The sequence below is a fragment of the Micromys minutus genome, assembly GCF_963924665.1.
Source record: "Micromys minutus genome assembly, chromosome: 4".
NCBI classification, from domain to species: domain Eukaryota; kingdom Metazoa; phylum Chordata; class Mammalia; order Rodentia; family Muridae; genus Micromys; species Micromys minutus.
The window spans coordinates 29,103,977-29,124,667 of NC_137973.1; the positions used below are offsets into that span (position 1 = coordinate 29,103,977).

Consider the following 20,691-nt stretch of genomic DNA (forward strand, 5'->3'; position numbering starts at 1 on the left):
TCAAGCTACTAGTGTATGCTCTCTCCAGTTTCTTTTTGGAGGCACTCAGAGATATGAGTTTTCATCTTAGTACTGCTTTCATTGTATCTCACAAATTTGGTATGTTGTACCTTCTTCATTTTTGTTTACTTTTTAAAAATCCTTAATTTCTTTCTTACTTGACCTTGTTATCTTTGAGTAGAGCATTGTTCAGCTTCCTCGTGTATGTGGACTTTTTGTTGTTTTTGTTATTAAAAACCAGCTTCAGTCCATGGTTTTCTGAAAGTATGCATGGAAGCATTTTGAATTTCTAATATCTGTTGAAGCCCGTTTTGTCACAACTATGTGGTCAGTTTTGGAAAAGTTACCATGAGGTTTTGAGAGGAAGGTATAGTCTTTTGTTTTATAATAATAAGTTCTAGAGATATCCTGGATAATCAGGATCTTTTGTGTTAGGACCTTTTTGATTTTTGCTATTTCTCTGACTATTCTTTCAATGTTTCCTATGTTATCTTTTGCCCATGATATCTTCTTTTCCATCTCTTGTATTCTGTTGGTGATGCTTGCATCTATGACTCCTGATCTGTTTCCTAGGTTTTCTTTTTTTAAACGGAATATAAAACTACTTATTAACCACTGTTCACCATTATTTACAATAAAGTAAGTATATAGCTGGATGACATTCTGAAACTACAAAGTTACTCTTCTGGGTCATTGAACCAGATCCCAAATATTGAAAAGATTGATCCTACCAGTAAGGAATGAGTCAGGGTAAAGAAAAAGCATGCAGGTCATTCATTGATATTAGCAAATATTGTTCACTCACTTAGTCAGCAGGTCTTAAACTGCCACATCAGCTCCAACCTGGATTCTATTTCCACATAAACAGATTCCATGAATCATAACCTTTTTGTAAAGATTTTAAATTTCAGCCAAGGAATGCTGGTTCATCAGTGGAACCTTTACAGACTGCCTGACCAGGCCCTGCCTCTAAACCAGCTGACCTCTTAAATCAGAGCTCTAAAGTGCTGGGATTAAAGGTGTGTACCACCACACTTGACCCAAGCCTTGTTACTGAATCACACTTCTACTTTGTCTAATTCCATTTTCTGAAGGGGGAGTTGATTTGGACAACATTCTGTAAATAAACTACTGTATTTACTTGATAATACATCAATTCTCATGTGGTTCCTTTTAAACTCTCCAATAATTTTGACCCTGCTTAATCTGAAAGGTTATGGTTTAGGAACATATCCACAATGGTGGAATCTCATCAACTTGTGTTTTCTTCAGTTGTTTTGAGTATTAAAAACAAAACAAAATAAACAAGTTATGTGTTTTAGGTACATACCACATAAGAAAAACAACAGCAACAAAAACCAGAATGGTCCTTCTTTGTCCCAGTTAAAAATAAGTTCAGACATTAGTAATGACTGTAAAATTTCCTCAGTGTTTAAGAAAAGCTATTCTTCAAAGCAGAAGAAATACAAAATGGTATCAAATATTCTATTGTTAAAGGAAGTCACTACAGAAAGATCTTACTTAGTCAAATGAATCAGTGCAGAACAAAACACAAAAATATCCCAACTACAGCCAATACTTTCAAAACCAGCATATCAAACTTTATTTTCATTAGAATGCTATTTTTTTATACTAGTAATTCAAAACCAAAACCCAAGACAGAAGACACACACACACACATATATATGTATGTATGTATATGTATATATACATGTATACACACACACACACACACACACACACACACATACATACATACATACATACATACATAAATACATACAATTACTGTGCTTCATCTTCAGGACAAGAATTCGAAGTCAGCCTCTCCTTGTAGAAGGCACTGACAACCTGAGGACACACCATATTTTTTACAGAGCCAGAACCTAGTCAGCCTCATCTGAGTCCTTCCATTTAACGAGAAACATTAACTCTCCACTGCTGTCTGTGGCACCAGTTATTCATTCAGGATCCAGACTCTGGTAGAGCTCCCTGGTTTGTCAGCAGCATCTTTTCCTCTTTTGATTTGCCATCATCAAATTCACTGTCAGATGAAGATTTCGGTTTTGTACCATCTTTTTTTTTTTACCAGCTTTTTGAGAATTGAGAAATGCTTCAATTAATTCTGGACAATCTATTTTTTCTTCTGGTTCCCAAGTATTGTCAGCATCTATGAACCCCTCCTACTTCAGGAAGTACTCCACCTTCCCATCCATTACAGGACAGTTCATTATTTTTTCTACCACAAATGCTTCAGGCTCTGCCTCTTCAACTTTTTTACTCTTTCCATTCTGTTTCTTTCCCATTTTTTGCAATGTAGTTTTATTGGAGGACATTTTTAAAATTAATTTATTGGAGAATTGAAGAGTTCACTGCTCACATGTTCAGGGCCGTGGATCCTGCAGTCTCCTGCCTGAGCGCTTCAGTCCAGCCAAATCCTAAAGGAGGCAGCCCGGGCGGGCAACTCCATTTCTAAGTTTTCTGTTTCCTCGGTTTTCTCTATTTATGATTTCTTTATTGTTTCTACTTCCATTTTCAATTCCTGTTTGGTTGTGTTTACCTATAGCTATTTAAGTGATTTTTGTGTTTTCCCTTTAAGGGCATCTACTTGTTTATATGAGTTCTGTAATTCTTTATGGAAGTCACTTATGTGTTTCTCAAGAATCTCCATCATCAAGTATGATTTCAAATCCATATGTTGGTTTTCTGGTGTATTGGAATATCAACTCCTTGCTGTGGCGGGAGAACTGGTTTCTGCTGTTGCCAGGTTGTCTTAGTTTCCATTAGTTAGGTTTTTGAGCTTGTCTCTTGCCATTTCATTATGTTTGTTATCTGTGATGTTAGGTGATCTTCTTGTCTGTGACTGGTGCTTGTCTTTCCTGTTGGTCTGAAGGGCCTGTGGGCTCAAGAGAGGATCTGCTCCTGGGTGTGCGGCTCTCTGCAGGCAGGCAATGAGTTCTGATGGCCATGACCAGGCTCTGTCTCTGGGTCAAACAGAACAGATCCATTCTCCACAGCACTATGCCACCAGAGCCTAGAGAGTTCCGGTGGTCTCTCCCTGGATAGTGGGGGTTGGGTAGAGGAGGCTCACTTGTGGGATCAGGTGGAAGGGTGCTTCTGATGCTCTTCTGGTCAGCAGACAACGGGCAGGCCCTTACTCCTAATGGCAGTCAGCTGGCTCTATTTCTGAACTACTAGTACTTATTTTCAGATCAACTTTAACCTCCAACCTATTTCCACCAGAAATGCCAGGGTACCTGGATGCCAAGAGCTGTGGCTACACACATGTCTGCTTTCAGAATTTCTGCTATAATTGGACCATTAGCAAGTTTTCGTTTTACATGGATGGAATTTGGAAAAAGATTTTAAGCCCGGTGTTCTCATTAGAGGACAGTGACCAAGAGGCATGGCGTTTGAAGGTACACCCAAATGGTGTTGATGAAGAAAGCCAAGATTACCTGTCAGTTTACCTGTGGCTGCTCAAGGGTTCAAAGAGCCCAGTTTGGGCAAAGTTTCAGTTCTGGATCACAAATGCCCAAGGAGAAATATGTCAAAATATGAAGAGCCACAATATTGTTAGCTTTTGTCAAAACCAACAGCGGGGATTCAAAACGTTTATTAAGCGAGATATCCTCCTCTCCCATCATCACCGGCTTCTCCCTGAAGACAAGCTCACCCTCTGCTGCCAGTTGAGTGTAGTAAGAAACTTCTTCAGCATGCCTGGACAGAACATGACACCTGCAAACAAGGATACAATGCACGTGTTGACAGATGACCTAGGAGAGCTGTGGGAAAACTCCCTCTTCACCGACTGCTGCCTGGTGGTAGCTGGGCAGAAATTCAGGGCTCACAAGGCCATCCTAGCAGCTCGCTCTCCAGTCTTCAGAGCCATGTTTGAACATGAAATAAAGGAGAGCCTAAAGGACCAAATTGAGATCCATGACCTGGATCCCCAAGTCTTCAAGGAGATGATGGCCTTTATTTACATAGGGAAGGCACCACACCTCCACAGCCACTCCATGACAGTTGGTGTACTGGCAGCTGCTGATAAGTATGGTCTGGAGGGCTTGAAGGTCATATGTGAGAATGTCCTCTGCAAGAGCCTTTCTTTGGAGAATGCTGCAAACTATCTCATCCTGGCTGACCTCCATAACACACAGCAGCTGAAGATTCAGGCCCTAGATTTCATTATACATCATGCTTTTGAGGTCTCTGAGACACCAGGGTGGAAGTCAATGGTGTTTTCACATCCCCAGTTGGTGGCAGAAGCCTTCCACTTCCTGGCTTCTGCACAAAGTGCTTTGTTGGAGCCCCCCTCAAATGCCTAAAGCAATTTTAGGAGCTGGACAGCTGTGAGCTATACCTGTCTTCCAACAGCCACAACCTGTATTGTTTCCAATGACTTTGGGTTAGACTTGAGTATTGCTGGACCATTTACAGTGTATCTGGGGGAAGACAGCATTGTGGTACAAGATTTAAAACAGCTGTAATGCACCTGCCGAAGTGCTGGAGCCAAGTACTGCTTAGTTTGGGTTCATACTGCGGCATCATCTCTCCCATCACATCCTGCCCCTGCTGCCAAGACTCTGGAGCCTTCCAGAAACAGTTTTTCCAGATGCTCTCTCCTGGAATACTGCAACATCAAAGAATGGACTGAGACAGACTGGAAATCCCAGACTGAATTTTCTTTTTTTGTCATTTGTAGTTAAAAAAATGTAAAGTTAACTAGGAAGTTATCTGTAGTTTAAATTCAGAAAACCAAACTACTGGTGCTGTGAAGATTTGGGTTGAATTGGGGTGGAACTGATTTGAATCTCTGTCTCTGACAAATCTCTAATCTACTGGGCTGAAGATTTCTCTGGATTATAAGGACTGGGTTCTTTCTGTTCTGTAAGTGTCAAAGAAACTAAAGGAAGCAATTTACCTTTAGCAACAGCACCGATTATAGGAGTAGCATTTAAAGCAACTGATTTGCCTCTACTTTTAGCGCCCCATTTTATAGCTCCACTGGACCCCAATAATTTATGCAGGACAAATCTTTGTCCTGACTCCCAAGCAAGTGCCTCTCTTAATTTTCATTTGCTGCTAGCTTTCTGTCTTAAGAATCATTAATCACAAAGAACTTGGGTGTTTTAGTGTGAGTCTCGCACCTAAGGTGGGCCCGTTTCATTAATTGTTCCAATAAACTGAGATATAGTGTGCATAATGCAATGGTGCAATAAAAAAGTAAAACAGCTGTAATAAGTTAAAATGGCAGGTGGGGCAAGGACAGCACTGGAGCCTGGACTGTTTGCTTGACATCTACCTTATCGATTTTTTTTTCATGATGATGATTTGGAAACTGGGATTCAATTTTGGTTCTGGCCCTAAGTACAGTCCAACTAAGTATTTTTAGAAGCCTGTCTCCATTGGACTGAGTAGAACAGATGAATGGAGCCAGACAAAGGAGAAATCAATCATTAATTCTTACTTTTCAGAGAAGGAGAAGGCAATAAAGATATTATCTTTAAAGACTCACAGTTTTTGGGAACTCAGTTGCAAAAGCAATTACTGCTGTCTGAGAGACCCCAGGCTCAGGTCCCAGCACACACCAGAGTGTTTTAACCACCTGTAACTGATAATCCAGAGGATCCGAGGCCCTCCTCTTGTCTCCATCTTCAAATACAACTCTGTAGACAAAAAATTTACCTAATAAAACATAATATGAGTAAAACTTTTGAAATCTGTCTATGGATTCCAGAAATGTTTATGTTCAGAGAGGTGACAGGTAGTCCAATCAGCCAAGCTCATCTGTGGATGTCTGTGCAGAACCCCTGCTGTCCTTCCAAAATTAGAAACTCTTGGTCTTTTTTCTTACCATGTAATGTTGGCATATTAGATCTCCACCATCACACTTTTATGATGACTGAGAAAAGTAGGAAAAGCAGAGGGTTTACTGGTTCTGAGACACAAGTGTTTGTGGGTCAAGGCATGCACCAATCTTTTATCTGTTTGGAAAACAAAAGGAATTGATCCATTCCAGATTCACACTCCTTAGGCCAAACTTTCGAATGCTGTGACCCCTTAATACTATTATTCATGTTGTGGTCACACAGAAACATTAAATTACTTTCTGGCTACTTTATAACTGTAATGTAGCTACAGAATATCTGCTATTCAACCAGTATGGAAGGGCCATTAGACTAAAAAAGGGATGGAAATGCACAGGTTGGGAAACATGGCTCCAGGCCATGCCTGACAGCAAACCAGGTAGACTGCTTATAGATCTTCTCTTTCTTCAGTAAGAGAATTCCAAAATCTCAACACCACCACTGTGGGATTCACTGTGTCACCTAGAGTCCACCTGGAAAGTCCCAGAGAGGGCTGCAACTTGTCCCTAGATGGCCTGGCTAAGAGCCTCACATATCCTCCCCTTTTCATTGGAGATTTTAATTTCAATCTTAAAATTTTAAGTCAGCTTGGTTTAATTGTTTATATTGCTGTCTAAGCACCATAACAGGGACTCTACTTATGTGTTCTTGATAAAAGTTAGCAAGAGACTTAAAATGCAAGTCCTGAAGGTTAAGAGCAACGAGAAAATGATCAAAGGCTCAGAATTGAAACAAAAGTCATCCCCTGCTGTAAAAACAATAGGTCTATCTCTCTCTTGTTCAGTAGCTGTACCTCTGCCAGGAAGGTGAGTGAATCCTGAAGATGGGAGGATTCCCATCTTTTATACTCTGGATATCAAGGACTATGGCTGCAAGCAAACTGGAGTAGTGGTTGTCAGTGAGGCCATTCTCCTTTTTAACTCTCCTAGGCTGGATCTCAGAAGCATACTCAGGGTTAAGGTTGTAATTGATTCTCTCTTTCTCCAGGTTAGACCCTGTCCCTCTTATAGAATCTCAAAGATCCCAGAGTCCTCATGAGATAAGAGCCAAGGCATCAATTGAACAAAAACACAAAAACACTTTGTCTGATTCAGGACCTGAAGATGTTCTCAAGGGGTCAATCTTGAATAGCAAGCCCACCAGGTATCATCAGGGGGAATCAAATACCCATCTGGTCAATCATATTCATGAGTAGAGTTACAAAGAATCTTTTTTCTCTGGGAGGACAGTGCCTATGCATAGTCCTTCTGTTAGTATCTTAGTGGGAATATCCAATGTGTCTAAACTAGCAGCCATTTTATGCAAATCAGGAGTTAATGTGGGCTACCAGGTGTAAGCAGGGGTTTCTGTTGAGGTAGATCATACTACATCTCTGATGGCTGATGAGACCACACAGTTGAGTCTATCAGGGGCATGGGTTTTGGCACAGAATGGGGGGGGGGCTAATGTACAGTACCATGAGAAGGGGGGCCTACATTATTGAAGTCTCTGTTGATTTTCAGCTTATGGGTTTTGCTGTGTTTTGGGCTGTCCAAATTTGAGGTCCTGGTGAGCTTCTGAGTCAGGGGCAGGCTTCAAGGGGTGATCCTGTTTACCTTGATTGCCACTGGAGTAGCCAACAGGAGAAAAGAGGGTCCTTTCCTTCATGGCTCGAGTTTCTCAGTACGGTGTTGTCCTGTTTAGACTGAGTCTCTAACCTGGAACTGATGGGATGTCTTAGGAGTCTCAAGCTCATAGGTAGCTGCCAGCTGTGACCATCTTTCTCTCTGCACCACATGCAGACCTTTTAGCCTAGCATATAAATTATTATTATTATTATTACTTCTATTATTACAATCAGCCACTCATTATTTACCTCTCAGAGATCTTAAACTGGCCGGTAGTCATTGTTTCTAGGTTCCTGAGCTGGTAGGAGAGGTGTGTTCCAGGCTGATTGGTACTTATGCAGAACACCGCATTGGAATGGCACGATGATGTGTGGCTTGATTCTGTCTCAGACCTTCTTTGATATGCGATACTGATGCACCACTACCATGCAGGCCCGGGGACTCAGTCCTATATGGACTGGGGACAGGTTCTTAGATTCCCCCATTCCTGCATTTACAGCCCAGGCTTTGGATTTGCCTTTAGAGTGTCCTTAAGCTTTTCATATTTAAAGGTTAATTTCACTTCTCCAAGAAGTTCTGTCTAGTATTATACTCAGGACTTTATCAAAACCTTCTCATTTTAATTAGTAAAATAAAGGCGAGGGCCAGTGTTTGGGCAGGGTAAAAGGGGAGGAGGAGAGAGAGAAGGTCAGAGGTCAGAGGATGAGGAGGACCAAGAGAAAAGTTTGAATATGGGACTCGGGAAGGATGAATTAGATCCAGGTGGGCTTAATTGGCATTAGATAGCTATGAACATTTTTAGGACTTTATTGGTCTTATTCTCATATAAAAGAGCAGTTTGTATCTTTGTATATTGGATATAATCTTATTGACTAGAATGTTTGTGGGGTGAATGTATAAAGTTGTATAAAAAGCTATTAGGCCTTAGAGTTGTGTTTTTGTTGGGATTTGGGGTAAAGAATCACCCAAGGCAGAGACAGTAGGGCAGGTGGTGTAAACCGCCAGGGAAGAGAGTTTTTTGGACTGAGTGAGACCATGGTGGCAACTTGGACCGAGAAACAGAGTCCGTGTGTGAAGCTCCATACTAGAAATGTTGCCTGAGAAGTGAATCCATAGGGCCAATGAGGAGATAAATAATTTTTTACAAAATATTTACTGCAACATACGTCTGTAACCAAAAATCTGAGGCAGGCCTTTTTGCTCAAAGAGTTGATACTCATCCTCCAACTGGATGGTTAGGACATGTATGGGTTCCCCTTTTGACCCTCTAACCTGTGATCCATCAGGATGAAAGTGTATTTGTGTACCTATCTTAGTCAGGAGGTCTCTGTCAAACGAGGGGCAGGAACAGTTTGGCATGACTATGAATGAGGGCGATACCTGGCCCACTCTGAGATCCACAGATCTTCCAGTAGACCATAAATATTGTTTGGTCCTGGTATGCCCTTGAACCCAAGACTTTTTGTTTGACCTGGGTCCCTCAGTTCCTAGCAAGACAGAGGACTGAGCCCCTGTATCTACAAGGAACAGGATAGGTTTCTCTTCTAATTTTAAGGTTACCCTGAACTTGGGGTGGGGGTCTGAACCCTATCTCCATTATTCACTCCCACACTGCATGGCCAATATCTTAGTACTCAGGGATTCTTTTTGAGGATCACAGGCCCCACTTTTCTTCATTTGTGGGCAATATCTTGCCCAGTGGCATTTTTTTTTATAGTAAGCACATTGATTCTTGTCAACAGGCTCCTTCCTAGTCCCAGACTTTGTTCATATTTTTCTGTCCATCACTACTGTGGCCAGAATCCTCTGTATATTCCTTTCCTGTCTCTTCTTCTGCTCTCCTTCCCCACCTTACATTTTTCCTTTTTCTTTCTGTGCTTCTTCTCTTCCTTTGTCTCCCTGTTAAGGTAAACTTTCTCAATAACCTGCACTAAATCCCTCAATGACTTATCTCATAGTCTGTCTAGCCTCTGAACCTTTTTTTTTCCCTGACACCTGTACTTGTCTATAAAAGGCATAGTCACAATAGGCTTGTCATCATTGCTGCTGGGGTCATAGGGTGCATATTGGAGGGATGCCCCCATGAGCTGCTCTAGAATGTTAAGGGTAACTTGCGTGGTCTTTGCTTTACCTCACATATCTTTGTCCAATTTGTGGGTCATTCTGCAACCCCCTTGAGATCTGATGTAGAGTTTCAAGCGCTCCTTACCTTCTGGCGAATTGAAGTCCAGCTAATTGAAGTCAGGGGAATGTCACTGAAATAATATCTAGACTTCTGACAAGATAGAGTGACAGAGCATTGGTTACAGAGCATATCATAACTTAATGACAGTAGCAAAAGTCATTACGTTGACAGTTTTTTAAAAGTAGATGTACTGGCTGGTTTTGTGTCAACTTGACATAAGCTGGAACCATCACAGAGAAAGGAGCCTCAGTTGAGGAAATGCCTCTATGAGATCCAGCTGTAAGACATTTTCTCAACTAAAGGCAACTTCAAGGGGGAGGGCCCAACCCATTGTGGGTGGTGCCATCCCTGAGCTGGTAGACATGGATTCCATAAAAAAGCAGGCTGAGCAAGCCTGGGGTAGCAAGCAAGTAAGTAACATCTCTCCATGGCCCCTGATTCAGCTCCTGCTTCTCGATCCTGCCCACGATCTGATTCAGACTTCCTTTGGTGATAATGTGGAAATGTGAGATTAATGAAATAGCTGTGATTTTTAGCTTTCAGCCAGTGCTACCCTACCCCTCGTTGGGGAATTGAGCCCATACCCCTCCTTTAACCCCCCAACCCCCAAGTGGAAACTCTCTTCCCTGGCAGTCAGGGCCAATATGCACACTTGGCTCCTTACTGTGCCACTGACTCCAGGTTGTACAATGGATGGGTCCAGCTAACTACCTAGCTCTGCGCTGCACTGATCCACAGTGGCTCTGTCCAGAGCAGCTGTATGGGTCCACAACCAAAGACAGCAGGGACCTGCAGTTCTTTTCTTCTTTCTTTCTTTCTTTCTTTCTTTCTTTCTTTCTTTCTTTCATTCATTCTTTCTTCCTTTCTTTTCTTTCTTTCTTTCTTTTTTTTCTTTCTTTTTTAAGCGAAAGCTGGTCTTTCTGGAGTTTGAGCTGAGAAGGCAGGCTTGGCCCAGTGCCCATACATGGGAAAGCAAATCTTACAGAAGCCCAGCAGGACATAATGGGGAAGGCCAGATCCCCTCCTTATGCTGAGAACCAGGAGTGGAGGGTCCACAGCCATGCAGCATCAGTGAGGGAAGGAGAGAGGGAGTCTACAATACAAGGGAGTGCCTGCTTATTGACCATATAGAACAGACTGACTAGTTTACTCTTTTTTTCCTAACTTTTCTCTAACAGGTAACTAGGATGGTGAACAGAGTAGATTCAGTCTGTCCCATGTCAAAAAATAAGTGTATGTCTCCCCTCCCCCACACACACCAGAACCAGAAACAAAAGTCCCTGGCATCTGGCCAACAGACTCCACAGGAGATAATCAAAGAAACTTGGCCACGGCCTTCTTGCCAGTGTACCCAGATCCCAGAGTTTTGGAACACAGTAAAAGCAGTTCAAAGTGGCAATTTCATAGCAATAAGTGACTACATAAAACACTGGAGAGATCTCATACTAACAACTTAAAAGCACACCTAAAAGTTCTATGTCAAAGAGACAAAAAACCAACCAACCAAACAAACAACAAAACAACCAAACAAAAACCCCACTCACTCAAAGGAGGATACAGACAGAATTAATCAAACTCAAGGTGTAAATCAATAAAGTAGAAACAAAGAAACAATACATAGGACCAATAAAACAGATTTGATTCTTTGAGAATGTCAGTAAGATCAGCCAACCCTTATCCAAATTAACTAAAAATTGGTGAGAGTAGATACAAATTAACAAAATTAGAAACAAGAAAACTGGATAGAACAACTGACACCAAACAAATCCAGATAATCCTGAGGACACATTTAATAACATGCATTCCACTAAATTGAAATCTCTAAAAGAATGAATTATTTCCTCAATAGGGACAACCTACCATAATCAAATTAAGTAAACATGAGAAGTTTAAACAGACTTATATCCCCTGGTGAAATTGAACCTGCCTTTAAAATTCACTCCCCCACATGGGGAAAAAAATCTGAGGGTAAGTTATCTTTAGCACAGAATTCTACAACCATTTCACAAAGGAGTTAATATCAGTACTCCCCGAATTATTCCACAAAATGGAAATAGAGGAAACATTTCTTCATACAATGTAGAGGAACACAGTAACCCTGATATCCAAATCACACAAAGATCCAGCAAAGCAAGAGGATTAGAAACCTATTTTCTTTATGAACACAAATGCAAATTCAATTAATAGAATATTCACAAACCAAATCCAAGATGACATCAAGAAGATGAATTCAGTTTCCTTGCAGAGATACACTGCTTGTTCTTCAGACAAAAATCAATACACGCAATGCACCATATAAACACACTGAAAGAAATACAAACATAATGATCTGATTACATGCAGAAAAGGCTTTTCACAAAAATCCAGCAACCCTTAATAACAAACGTCCTGGAGGGATTAGGGTTACAGGGTGTGGTGGCTATTCCTGGTTGTCAACATGACTATATCTGGAATGAACCACAATCCAGAATTGGGAGGCTCACCTTTGATCCTGATCTTGAGGCATAGAGGCTATGGATCTTAGGAAACTGAGGCAAGGAGATCTCTGAGCTCAGGGTCATCTGAGACTAAGAAAGTCCCAGATCTGGGTGTGGTGGTATGAAACTTTAATCTGGGACACACCTTTAATCTGGGACACACCTTCCATTGGAGACCTACATAAGGGCATTGGAAGAAGGAAGGCTCATTCTCTGTGCCTGCTTGCCTAGTGTGACTGAGCATCTTCTACATCCTTCTTCTTAGACAAACAGCTGCTGCCAACCATTGCTGGGGACTTGGACTACAGACTGTAAGTCACCAATAAATTTGCTTACTATTTAGAGACTAACCATAAGTTCTGTGACTCTAGAGAACCCGGACCAATAGAGAAGTTGGTACCAGGGGTAGTTCTAGAGGAGCAAGCATATAAGGAAGAATCTGGAATTGGCTTAATAATTCACCAGCACCTTCAACTACTGAAACCTCTCCAGATGCTCCTTGATCTGTTAAACCAGTTAGCCTTGGTCCTGGCAGGGTTTGCTGGGAGAGGTCTTTCCTTCACCCATGGGTTTCTGCCAGGTTTTCTTGATACTAGTGCTGTCATGGCTGGAGGTCTGGATCTGGTTGCAAGGTGGCTGGATTGATCCAAACGTGGATAATCTAGTCCAAGGCAGCTCACAGGTGGTCCCATCCTCCGGGTCATTCTATTCAAAGCTGAAGATTTCTTGATTTTGAGGTGCCAAGAACAGGCAGGAGAAAGAATCTTTCATGTTTAAAACTGTGTACCAAAGTCTGGAAATTGAAAAAGAACTCAACATAGTGTAGGGGTCAGGCACTATAGGGTGGATGTCAGCTGCTCAACAGTTTACCTCCTACCTCTAGTAAATTCTGGACTATGTGATAATTGTTAGTGGCCAGCTTCTTAACTGGCAGGAGCTGTTTGTTCCAGGCCAAACAGCACTTATGCAACACCCCAAGCTGGAGGAGCCTGGAGATGTGTGACTTATCTCCTTCTTGTGCCTCCTGAGACATAGTACCCTATGTCAGAGAGAAACTGGCATAGCCTGTACGTTGAGTCTAACACCATGGGGCGATGGCACTTTGCTTTGCTCATCTCTGCTGCTTCCACCCAGGCTGAGAGGAATGTTTCCAAACACCTAGTCAACTTCTCGTTTGGAGTAAAGGTGTCTGTCATCTTTTTGTGGGCAGATAAGGTTTTCCTATGGTATTGCTTCAGTGCCATCTTAGCTAAAGCATGTCACATGACTGGCTGTAGTTTCAGTGCCACCTTAATGACAGTCCCTTAATCACATTTGTTATAGGCAGTTTCTACCTCTCTACCTCCTCAATTTACTACATCCTGATTTAGATTCTCTCATTTCTGTCTTGCCTTGGTGAATAATAATTTTAATATTAATTTAAAGATTATAACAGTAAAAAGTTAAAGATCACTGCCTCAAGTTAATTGACTCAGATATGTTTAATAGATAATTGCTTTCAGTCTTTTCAGAAATCTGCTTAATGTAACTTTTAATGTTTAAGCTTATTTTGAGAGACAGAAACTCCCAAAGCATAACAGTTACAATCCAAACCACAAGGTCTTAAAGAAGATATAGTCACAGTGACAAAACTTTACAGATAACTACTGAGAAACAGTGCTCCACTGCATTACCTCGGTGCTCAGACTTGGCATACACTGTTGTCAATCTGAGGATACCAAGAGAGTTAAATGTCTCATAATGCCTAAGATAAGGCTGAAGGACTCTTGCCAGCCTTACATCCACCTGCCCGCAGCCAAACCAGTCCAGGTTCCAGCTTCCTGCCACAGGTCAAAGCTAGGCTGAGTTCCATTCTCCACCCACAGGACCATTCTTGAGTAGAAAATTCTCAGATTCAACTGGCTGAGTCTTTCTAGCCAATAGAATTAAAGCTCAACATCCTTAGCCAATAAGGTGGTGAATTCTGTCCTCTTCAAACTTGGAATTGTGTTGCTTACCCTTGGTCCTGAAAAGCAACAAATTTTGCTATTTTCCAAGGGCTACAGCTTATGTTCAACAGATATTAAAGATTAGGGTTTTTTTTATTACTGTCCTTATGTAAAATGAAGTGTAAAACTCTGCCTACATCTTGAACTTCTACAATTCTTCATGTCTTCACAGTCTAGAGGGCACAGTAACAACTACAGTGAATCAATCGGATCTGCCTCTCCCTGATTTCCTCTAGATCTGGCCCCAATGTTTATTCCTAGGAAAAATTAAACATTCATTCTGAAATTTGACTCCTTCATTAGACTTATTGCTAATATTAGCACCAGGGCCTCTTCATCATGTTCTTGTAAGACCTTGGTTGGATGAACCACAGAATAACATCAGAGACTTCAAAAGACTAGTATCACAACTTTCACAGTTTCTGGATTCTTCTGTCTAAACTGCTGTCTAAACTAAAGATGCCTATACCAAACTTACCTCCAGAGCAGTTGATTTTCTAACAGGTTTATTGTAAAAGTAACTATTGTTCATCTATTCATTGACATCTCTGAGGCTTTCTTCCTCCACATGCCATCACATACCTAGTGTAGAAGCTTCTATGCCTAAAATGATTTTAGACTCTGAGATTTATAGCTGAATGAAATCAATTCCTAGTTATCTTTTTATTTAGATATGTGTTTATTATATATAGGTACGTTATAGTTGTTTTCAGACCCTTCAGAATAATGCCTCAGATCTTATTACAGATGGTTGTAATTTTCTGTGTGGTTGCTGAAATTAAGCTCTGGAAGAGTAGTCAGTGCGATTAACCACTGAGCCATCTCTCCAGCCCTCCCTTCCTACTTCTTTCTGAGCTTTGGCTGGCTGATTTAAATCTCCTTTCCAATGTGACTAATACAATCTGGGTTATTTAATTTTTTTCTGAAGTGCTCTGCTTGTATTCTTAGTAACTTTGACCATCTGTTACAATCTTCTGGCTCCTTCTCCTTTTCTGAATCATTCTTTCTCTTATGTGTCTTCATTGTTCTCCCTCAAACATGTGTCTGAAAAAACTCTCTTGGTAAAACTGACTCCTCTTTTCTGTTTCTCTCTGCAGTGGCTTTTTGTCCTCACTGTTTATTTTATTTATTCACACCCCAAATGTTTGTACATCCCAGTACCCCTCTCTTCTCTCCTTTGCTTCTAAGGGGGTATGTAGTGTCAGGGAAATGTTAGTGGTCCCTGAGAAAAAAAGAAGAACCACTCAGACCCCCACTGCTCACACCCCAGGGCACCACTTTAGGGAACGTGGTTTTGGTAGTGGAGGTGACCTGAATAGGTGTCTGGACTATCTATGGGCTTAGGTAACATACAAAACTGTAGAAAAGGTCTTTAAAATTTTTTGGGCTTAAGTTGAAGTAAACAGATCCTGTTTGGATAAAGAAAAACACACACATTTAATATGAGTCTTGAGGCAGGGAAACACAAACATTATCACAAATTTGGGACTAAGTGACACACCTTAACTGGATCACACCTTCTGTCAAAGGCATATATAACCACATAGAAGAAGGAATCAGTGTTTTTGCATGCTTGCTCTAATCTTACTAACAAGCCCATTTCTTTATTGTCATTAGAATACACTTCATCAGGATCCCAGCATATACTGAATTTCACCCGAGACTTCAATACAATTAAGTGCTGTCTTTAGTCTTAAGACTTCACCTTTCAGGTTTTTCTCATTGATCCACTATATATTCATAAAAAAATTCATTCTGTATTTACTCTAAAGAACCCTGAGTAATATAAGAAATATCTGAATAAAAACGTATGAAAATTTTCAAACTCTACCAAAGGTAAACTCTACCAAAGTTGGATAAAGTAGCCATCACTGGTGGTCATTAACCTAAGATTCAATAAACACACACAGAATAACACAGACTTAGAGTTGAGGAAGAAAGACAGACACATACACAAACACACAGAGATACACACACACACACACACACACACACACACACACACAGAGAGAGAGAGAGAGAGAGAGAGAGAGAATAAGAGATAGCAACATAAATAGAGTGACACACAGAGAGTTTCTCCAATCACTACCCATCTTTATTGTCTTCAGTAGAACAAATATTGAAGCCTAAAGAAAAAAGTACATAGAAATACAATTTTCTGACATCATATCTGGTGAAATTTAGGAGAATTTGAAACTAACATCTAAAGTGTATCTATAATTGTATCCTATGGGATATAATTCTTGTTCTTGTTTTCAGATCAACTTTAACCTCCAAACTGCCTCCTGCAAAAATGTCAGGGAAACTGGAAGCCAAGTGCTGGGGTTGCACAGATATCAGTGTTCACAAATTGTGCTACGAGTGGACCATTACCAACTTTTCATTTTTCATGGGGGAAATTCGGAAAAAGATTACAAGCCCAGCGTTCTCATTAGAGGTCAATGAGAAAAAAGTGACATGGTGTCTGAGAGTACATCCAAATGGGATTGATGAAGAAAGCAAGGATTACCTGTCAGTTTACCTGATGTTGCTCAGTCGTCCAGATCGCCCAATTTGGGCCAAGTTTCAGTTTTGGATAATAAATGACCAAGGAGAGAAATGTCAAAGTAGGAAGAGCGCCAGTGTCTTCAGCTTTATTCAAAACCAAGACTGGGGATTCAAAAAGTTCATCCTTCAAGATTTCCTCCTCTCCCAGCATAGATGTCTTCTCCCTGAAGACCATCTCACCCTCTGCTGTGAGGTGAGCATAGTAGGAAAGTTCTTAAGCATGCCTGGACAAAACAGGCCACCTGCAATCAAAGATCCAAGGCACATGTTGACAGATGATCTAGGGGAGTTGTGGGAGAAGTCCCTCTTCACAGACTGCAGCCTGGTAGTAGCTGGCCAGGAATTCAGGGCTCACAAGGCTATTGTAGCAGCTCGCTCTCCAGTTTTCAGAGCCATGTTTGAACATGAGATGGAGGAGAGGCTAAAGAACAGAGTTGAGATCCATGACCTGGATCCCAGAGTCTTCAAAGAGATGATGGGATTTATTTACACAGGGAAGGCACCACACCTCCATTGCCACTCCTTGGCCACTGGTGTCCTAGCAGCTGCTGACAAGTATTGCTTGCAGGACTTGAAGGTCATGTGCGAGGATGCCCTCTGCAGGAACCTCTCTGTGAAGAATGCTGCACACACACTCATCCTTGCTGACCTCTACTGCACAGAGAAGCTGAAGACTCAGGCCTTGGTTTTCATTAGAATTCATGCTTCTGAGGTCTGTGAGACCTTGGGGTGGCAGTTGGTGGTGGAGTCACATCCCCACTTGGTGGCTCAAGCATTCCATTCAGAAGCTTCTACACAAAGTGTTTAGTTGCTCAAATGCATATAATGTTTTTAAAGAGCTGCATAGGTATGACCTACATGTCTTCCAATAGCAACAACCAGCATTGTTACCTGTGACTTCTGTTTGGATAATGGTATGGCTGGAACATTTACATTGAATCTGGGGAAAGACAGCATGGTGGCTCAGGGTTCAAAACAGCTGCTATATGATAAATGTTATAAGTTATGTTAGAATGGTGGGTGGAAGAAGGGTAGCACTGGAATCTGGGACACTTTATTTGACATCTACCCTGCTGATGGTCTTGTCTAATGTCCTGAAAACTGGGATAAAACTGGCCTGATCCACAGCCCAACTGAGTTTTTTTTTTTTTTTTTTTTTTTTTTGAGTAACTTCTCTGCATTGGACTGAGTATAATAGATGATGTAACATGTGTATTATTTTAGATGTACATCTTTTAACTAACTATGTGTGATATCTTCAAATAAATATCTTTTCTTCCAACATTCTAATTTCTCTCATGTTGATTTCCACTTGCCTTTTTGCTCTAATTAAAGTTTTAATTGTTTTATTCAGTAGCTAAAGGAGTGAAAAATCATGACTTGCTTTGATTTTTGTAAACTGGGCTTTGAGTTTCTTTCCAGTTAACTTTATGTTGATTATGGGCTTGTTATATACTACCATAACTATATTTATGTATATCAGCTATTTGCCAATATCTTGAGAACAAAAAGGGGTGCCTTTTAAAAAACATTGCCTGAACCAGGGTTAATGATCATGTTTTCCAGGTTTTGTTTGTTTAGTTTTGTTTTGATTTTGTATTTATTCCATTTCAGTTGGTTTCCGTGGTCAATTATATTTTTTAATATTTTTATTTTTATATATTGAAGCATCCCTACATATCTTGAGACAAAGCCTACTTTTGTTGTAAATGATATTTTAATGTGTTCATGAAATCTGTTTGCAAGTATTTAATGAATATTTTTGTATTAAAGACTATAAGGGAAAATGATCCATGGTTTGGGTATCAGTGTTACTGTAGTCTCATAAAAGAAATTGAGCAATGATCCTTTTGTTTTTACATTTAAATAATTTGAAGCAAAAACTCCTTCTGGGATTTTGTTTAAAAATTATCATGTCCTGGGCCTGTTTTAATGGGGAGATATTTAGTGGTTGATGTTCTTTTACTGATAATCTGCCACTATCACTGTATGAGGCCACCATGCAATTTAAACAGGAGTAGTGTTTCCCTTGCAAACTGTGCCTTTGATTTGGTGCATACACATGGTGAGATTTGAAATGTCAGCTTGGGACCTTTTTCTTTGAGTATGTAATGCCCCTGCCTATCTTTTCTGATTAGTTTTCTGTAAAATTATGTTTGATTATATCTTAGAATTTCTATAGCATCTTGCCTCTTAGGTCCATTTGCTTGGAAAATTATTTTTCTAAGCTGTTACTCTGAGATGCTCTCTATTCTTCAGTTGATTTAGATTCCTTGGATCAGCAGAAGGATGGAACCTTTTTTTCCATGTACTCTGTTACTTTGTGTCTTTATTGGGAAATCAAAACTGCTGATAATGAGAGCTATTAATGGCCAGTAGTTGTTGATACCTTGTATCTTGTTATACTTTTTTGAGTGGTGGTGGAATGTTGATATATCATTGCTATGTGATGTGATGTGGTGTGTGTGTGTGTGTGTGAATGTGTGTGTGTGTGTGTGTGTGTGTGTTTCTTTCATGATTTACTCAAGCAATGAACAGTGACTTTCACTAATATAAGGATTCCTCCCTACCTACCTTAAATTTTTGTTCACACCTGTTTTGGGGGACTGAAATCATTTTGGCTCTTTCATGTCATTCCTCTATCAAGAATCCACTTGTAATTTTTCTTTTGTCCCAGGATGTTGACCCACTCTGACAGAGATATTACTTAGCCACTATATACTGGTGTTGTTACTGTTGAAAAACCAACACCTGCCATGTCTTTGTTTTGGACAACTTGGACAGGTTGTGATTATTCTTGATAATGCATTTTAATATTTTTGAGGGGTAGTCTTTAGTTTTTGGTTTGTTTCTGTTATTTAAGGAATGTTAATCTTTTTTCTATTGCTATAACTAACCATGCCCCAATGTATATATGGCTCTACTAGCTATATATGGGTTTAGTTTACCTATTTTTACTTCTGCCTCAATACCCATCTTGCACTTTTTTAAAGTTACAATTTTTAGAAGTAGACTAGTTACTTCATAAGCCAGACTCTCTGACTGCCAGGAGTTTGATGGTCCTATTTTTTAGATCTTCTCCTCTGTTTAATAAACATTCAATCTCAATGTTGTTTCTTTGTATTTTTTACCTTTGGCCTCTGCTCATTTATAACAGTTTGCTAAACTATTTGTTTTCTAGTCTGTCGTAATTTCTGTTTTAGCTACTGGAGCAGGTTTGACATTGGTAATCTCCAGAGCTAGTCTTTTAAAATTAAAAAAAATATCTTTGTGACTGTGTTTCTCTGATCATAACAGGTAATGATTGAAGTTAATATGTAGAATGCCATCTAGGGCATTATCTGATTGCAGAGTTGTGTTCCCTATTTTTTTTTTTCATCTGCATTTATTAGTCCAATGCCAGATTTCCTCACCTTCAGCATGTTCCAAAGGCTCAGGTCTTTTCTTTGGATCATTTCTAAGAAAACAAAAGTAGAACAAAAACAATGTTTCTAGGGATGCCTTGCTTATAGTCCTTGCTAACCACAATTAAACCATCTGTCATTTTTAACTTTACAACTATATTTAGAAATGTATTGTATCAAATTAGCACAATAACAATGCTATCTTACATCATCAGTGTCTCTAATTCATTCCTCTATTGGAGCTGAAATTGCCTGTAAAGATCTAATAACATTTATTGTGTTCTGAATTAACATTTTTAAAAGCCAAGGAACCAATCAACATTTAAAAAAATCTTGAATCAATTTAAATTTATGTCACCTGATATTTTACTCACAGCTGAATTCAATTTTGTCAAAAATCAAAGTTTTTCTTGGGGAAGGGCATGTTTAATTTTAGTAAATAATACAGACCTTTTTCCTGACTCTTCAATCTTGTCCTAAACCTTTAAAGCTGTTAAACTTCATAGTCTTAGTTTCTGTTGCCCAGAACTAGAAAGTCCAAAACATGTCAACTGCAGGAAAAAAAAAAACTACCTCTCATAGGAACTGCCAGCAGCTGCACCCAACTGGGCCT

General features: G+C 40.1%; 2 protein-coding genes and 1 pseudogene across 3 annotated transcripts; 2 read left to right on the top strand and 1 right to left on the bottom strand.

Annotated features, from left to right (window-relative positions):
- Positions 1-1,785: 1,785 nt before the first annotated feature.
- LOC308419493 (chromobox protein homolog 3-like) lies at positions 1,786-2,336 on the bottom strand (annotated as a pseudogene). Its single transcript has one exon. The product of its transcript is annotated as a chromobox protein homolog 3-like (transcript).
- Positions 2,337-3,245: 909 nt separating this feature from the next.
- Positions 3,246-4,328, top strand: LOC308420005 (TD and POZ domain-containing protein 5-like; the record flags this gene model as incomplete). The annotated part of the gene is made up of 1 exon (XM_080915974.1): positions 3,246-4,328. The coding sequence occupies one exon, from the start codon at positions 3,246-3,248 to the stop codon at positions 4,326-4,328; it is 1,083 nt and encodes a 360-aa protein (XP_080772100.1).
- Positions 4,329-16,420: 12,092 nt separating this feature from the next.
- Positions 16,421-17,482, top strand: LOC308420006 (TD and POZ domain-containing protein 2-like; the record flags this gene model as incomplete). Its single annotated transcript, XM_080915975.1, has 1 exon — positions 16,421-17,482. The coding sequence occupies one exon, from the start codon at positions 16,421-16,423 to the stop codon at positions 17,480-17,482; it is 1,062 nt and encodes a 353-aa protein (XP_080772101.1).
- Between the last annotated feature and the right edge of the window lie 3,209 nt (positions 17,483-20,691).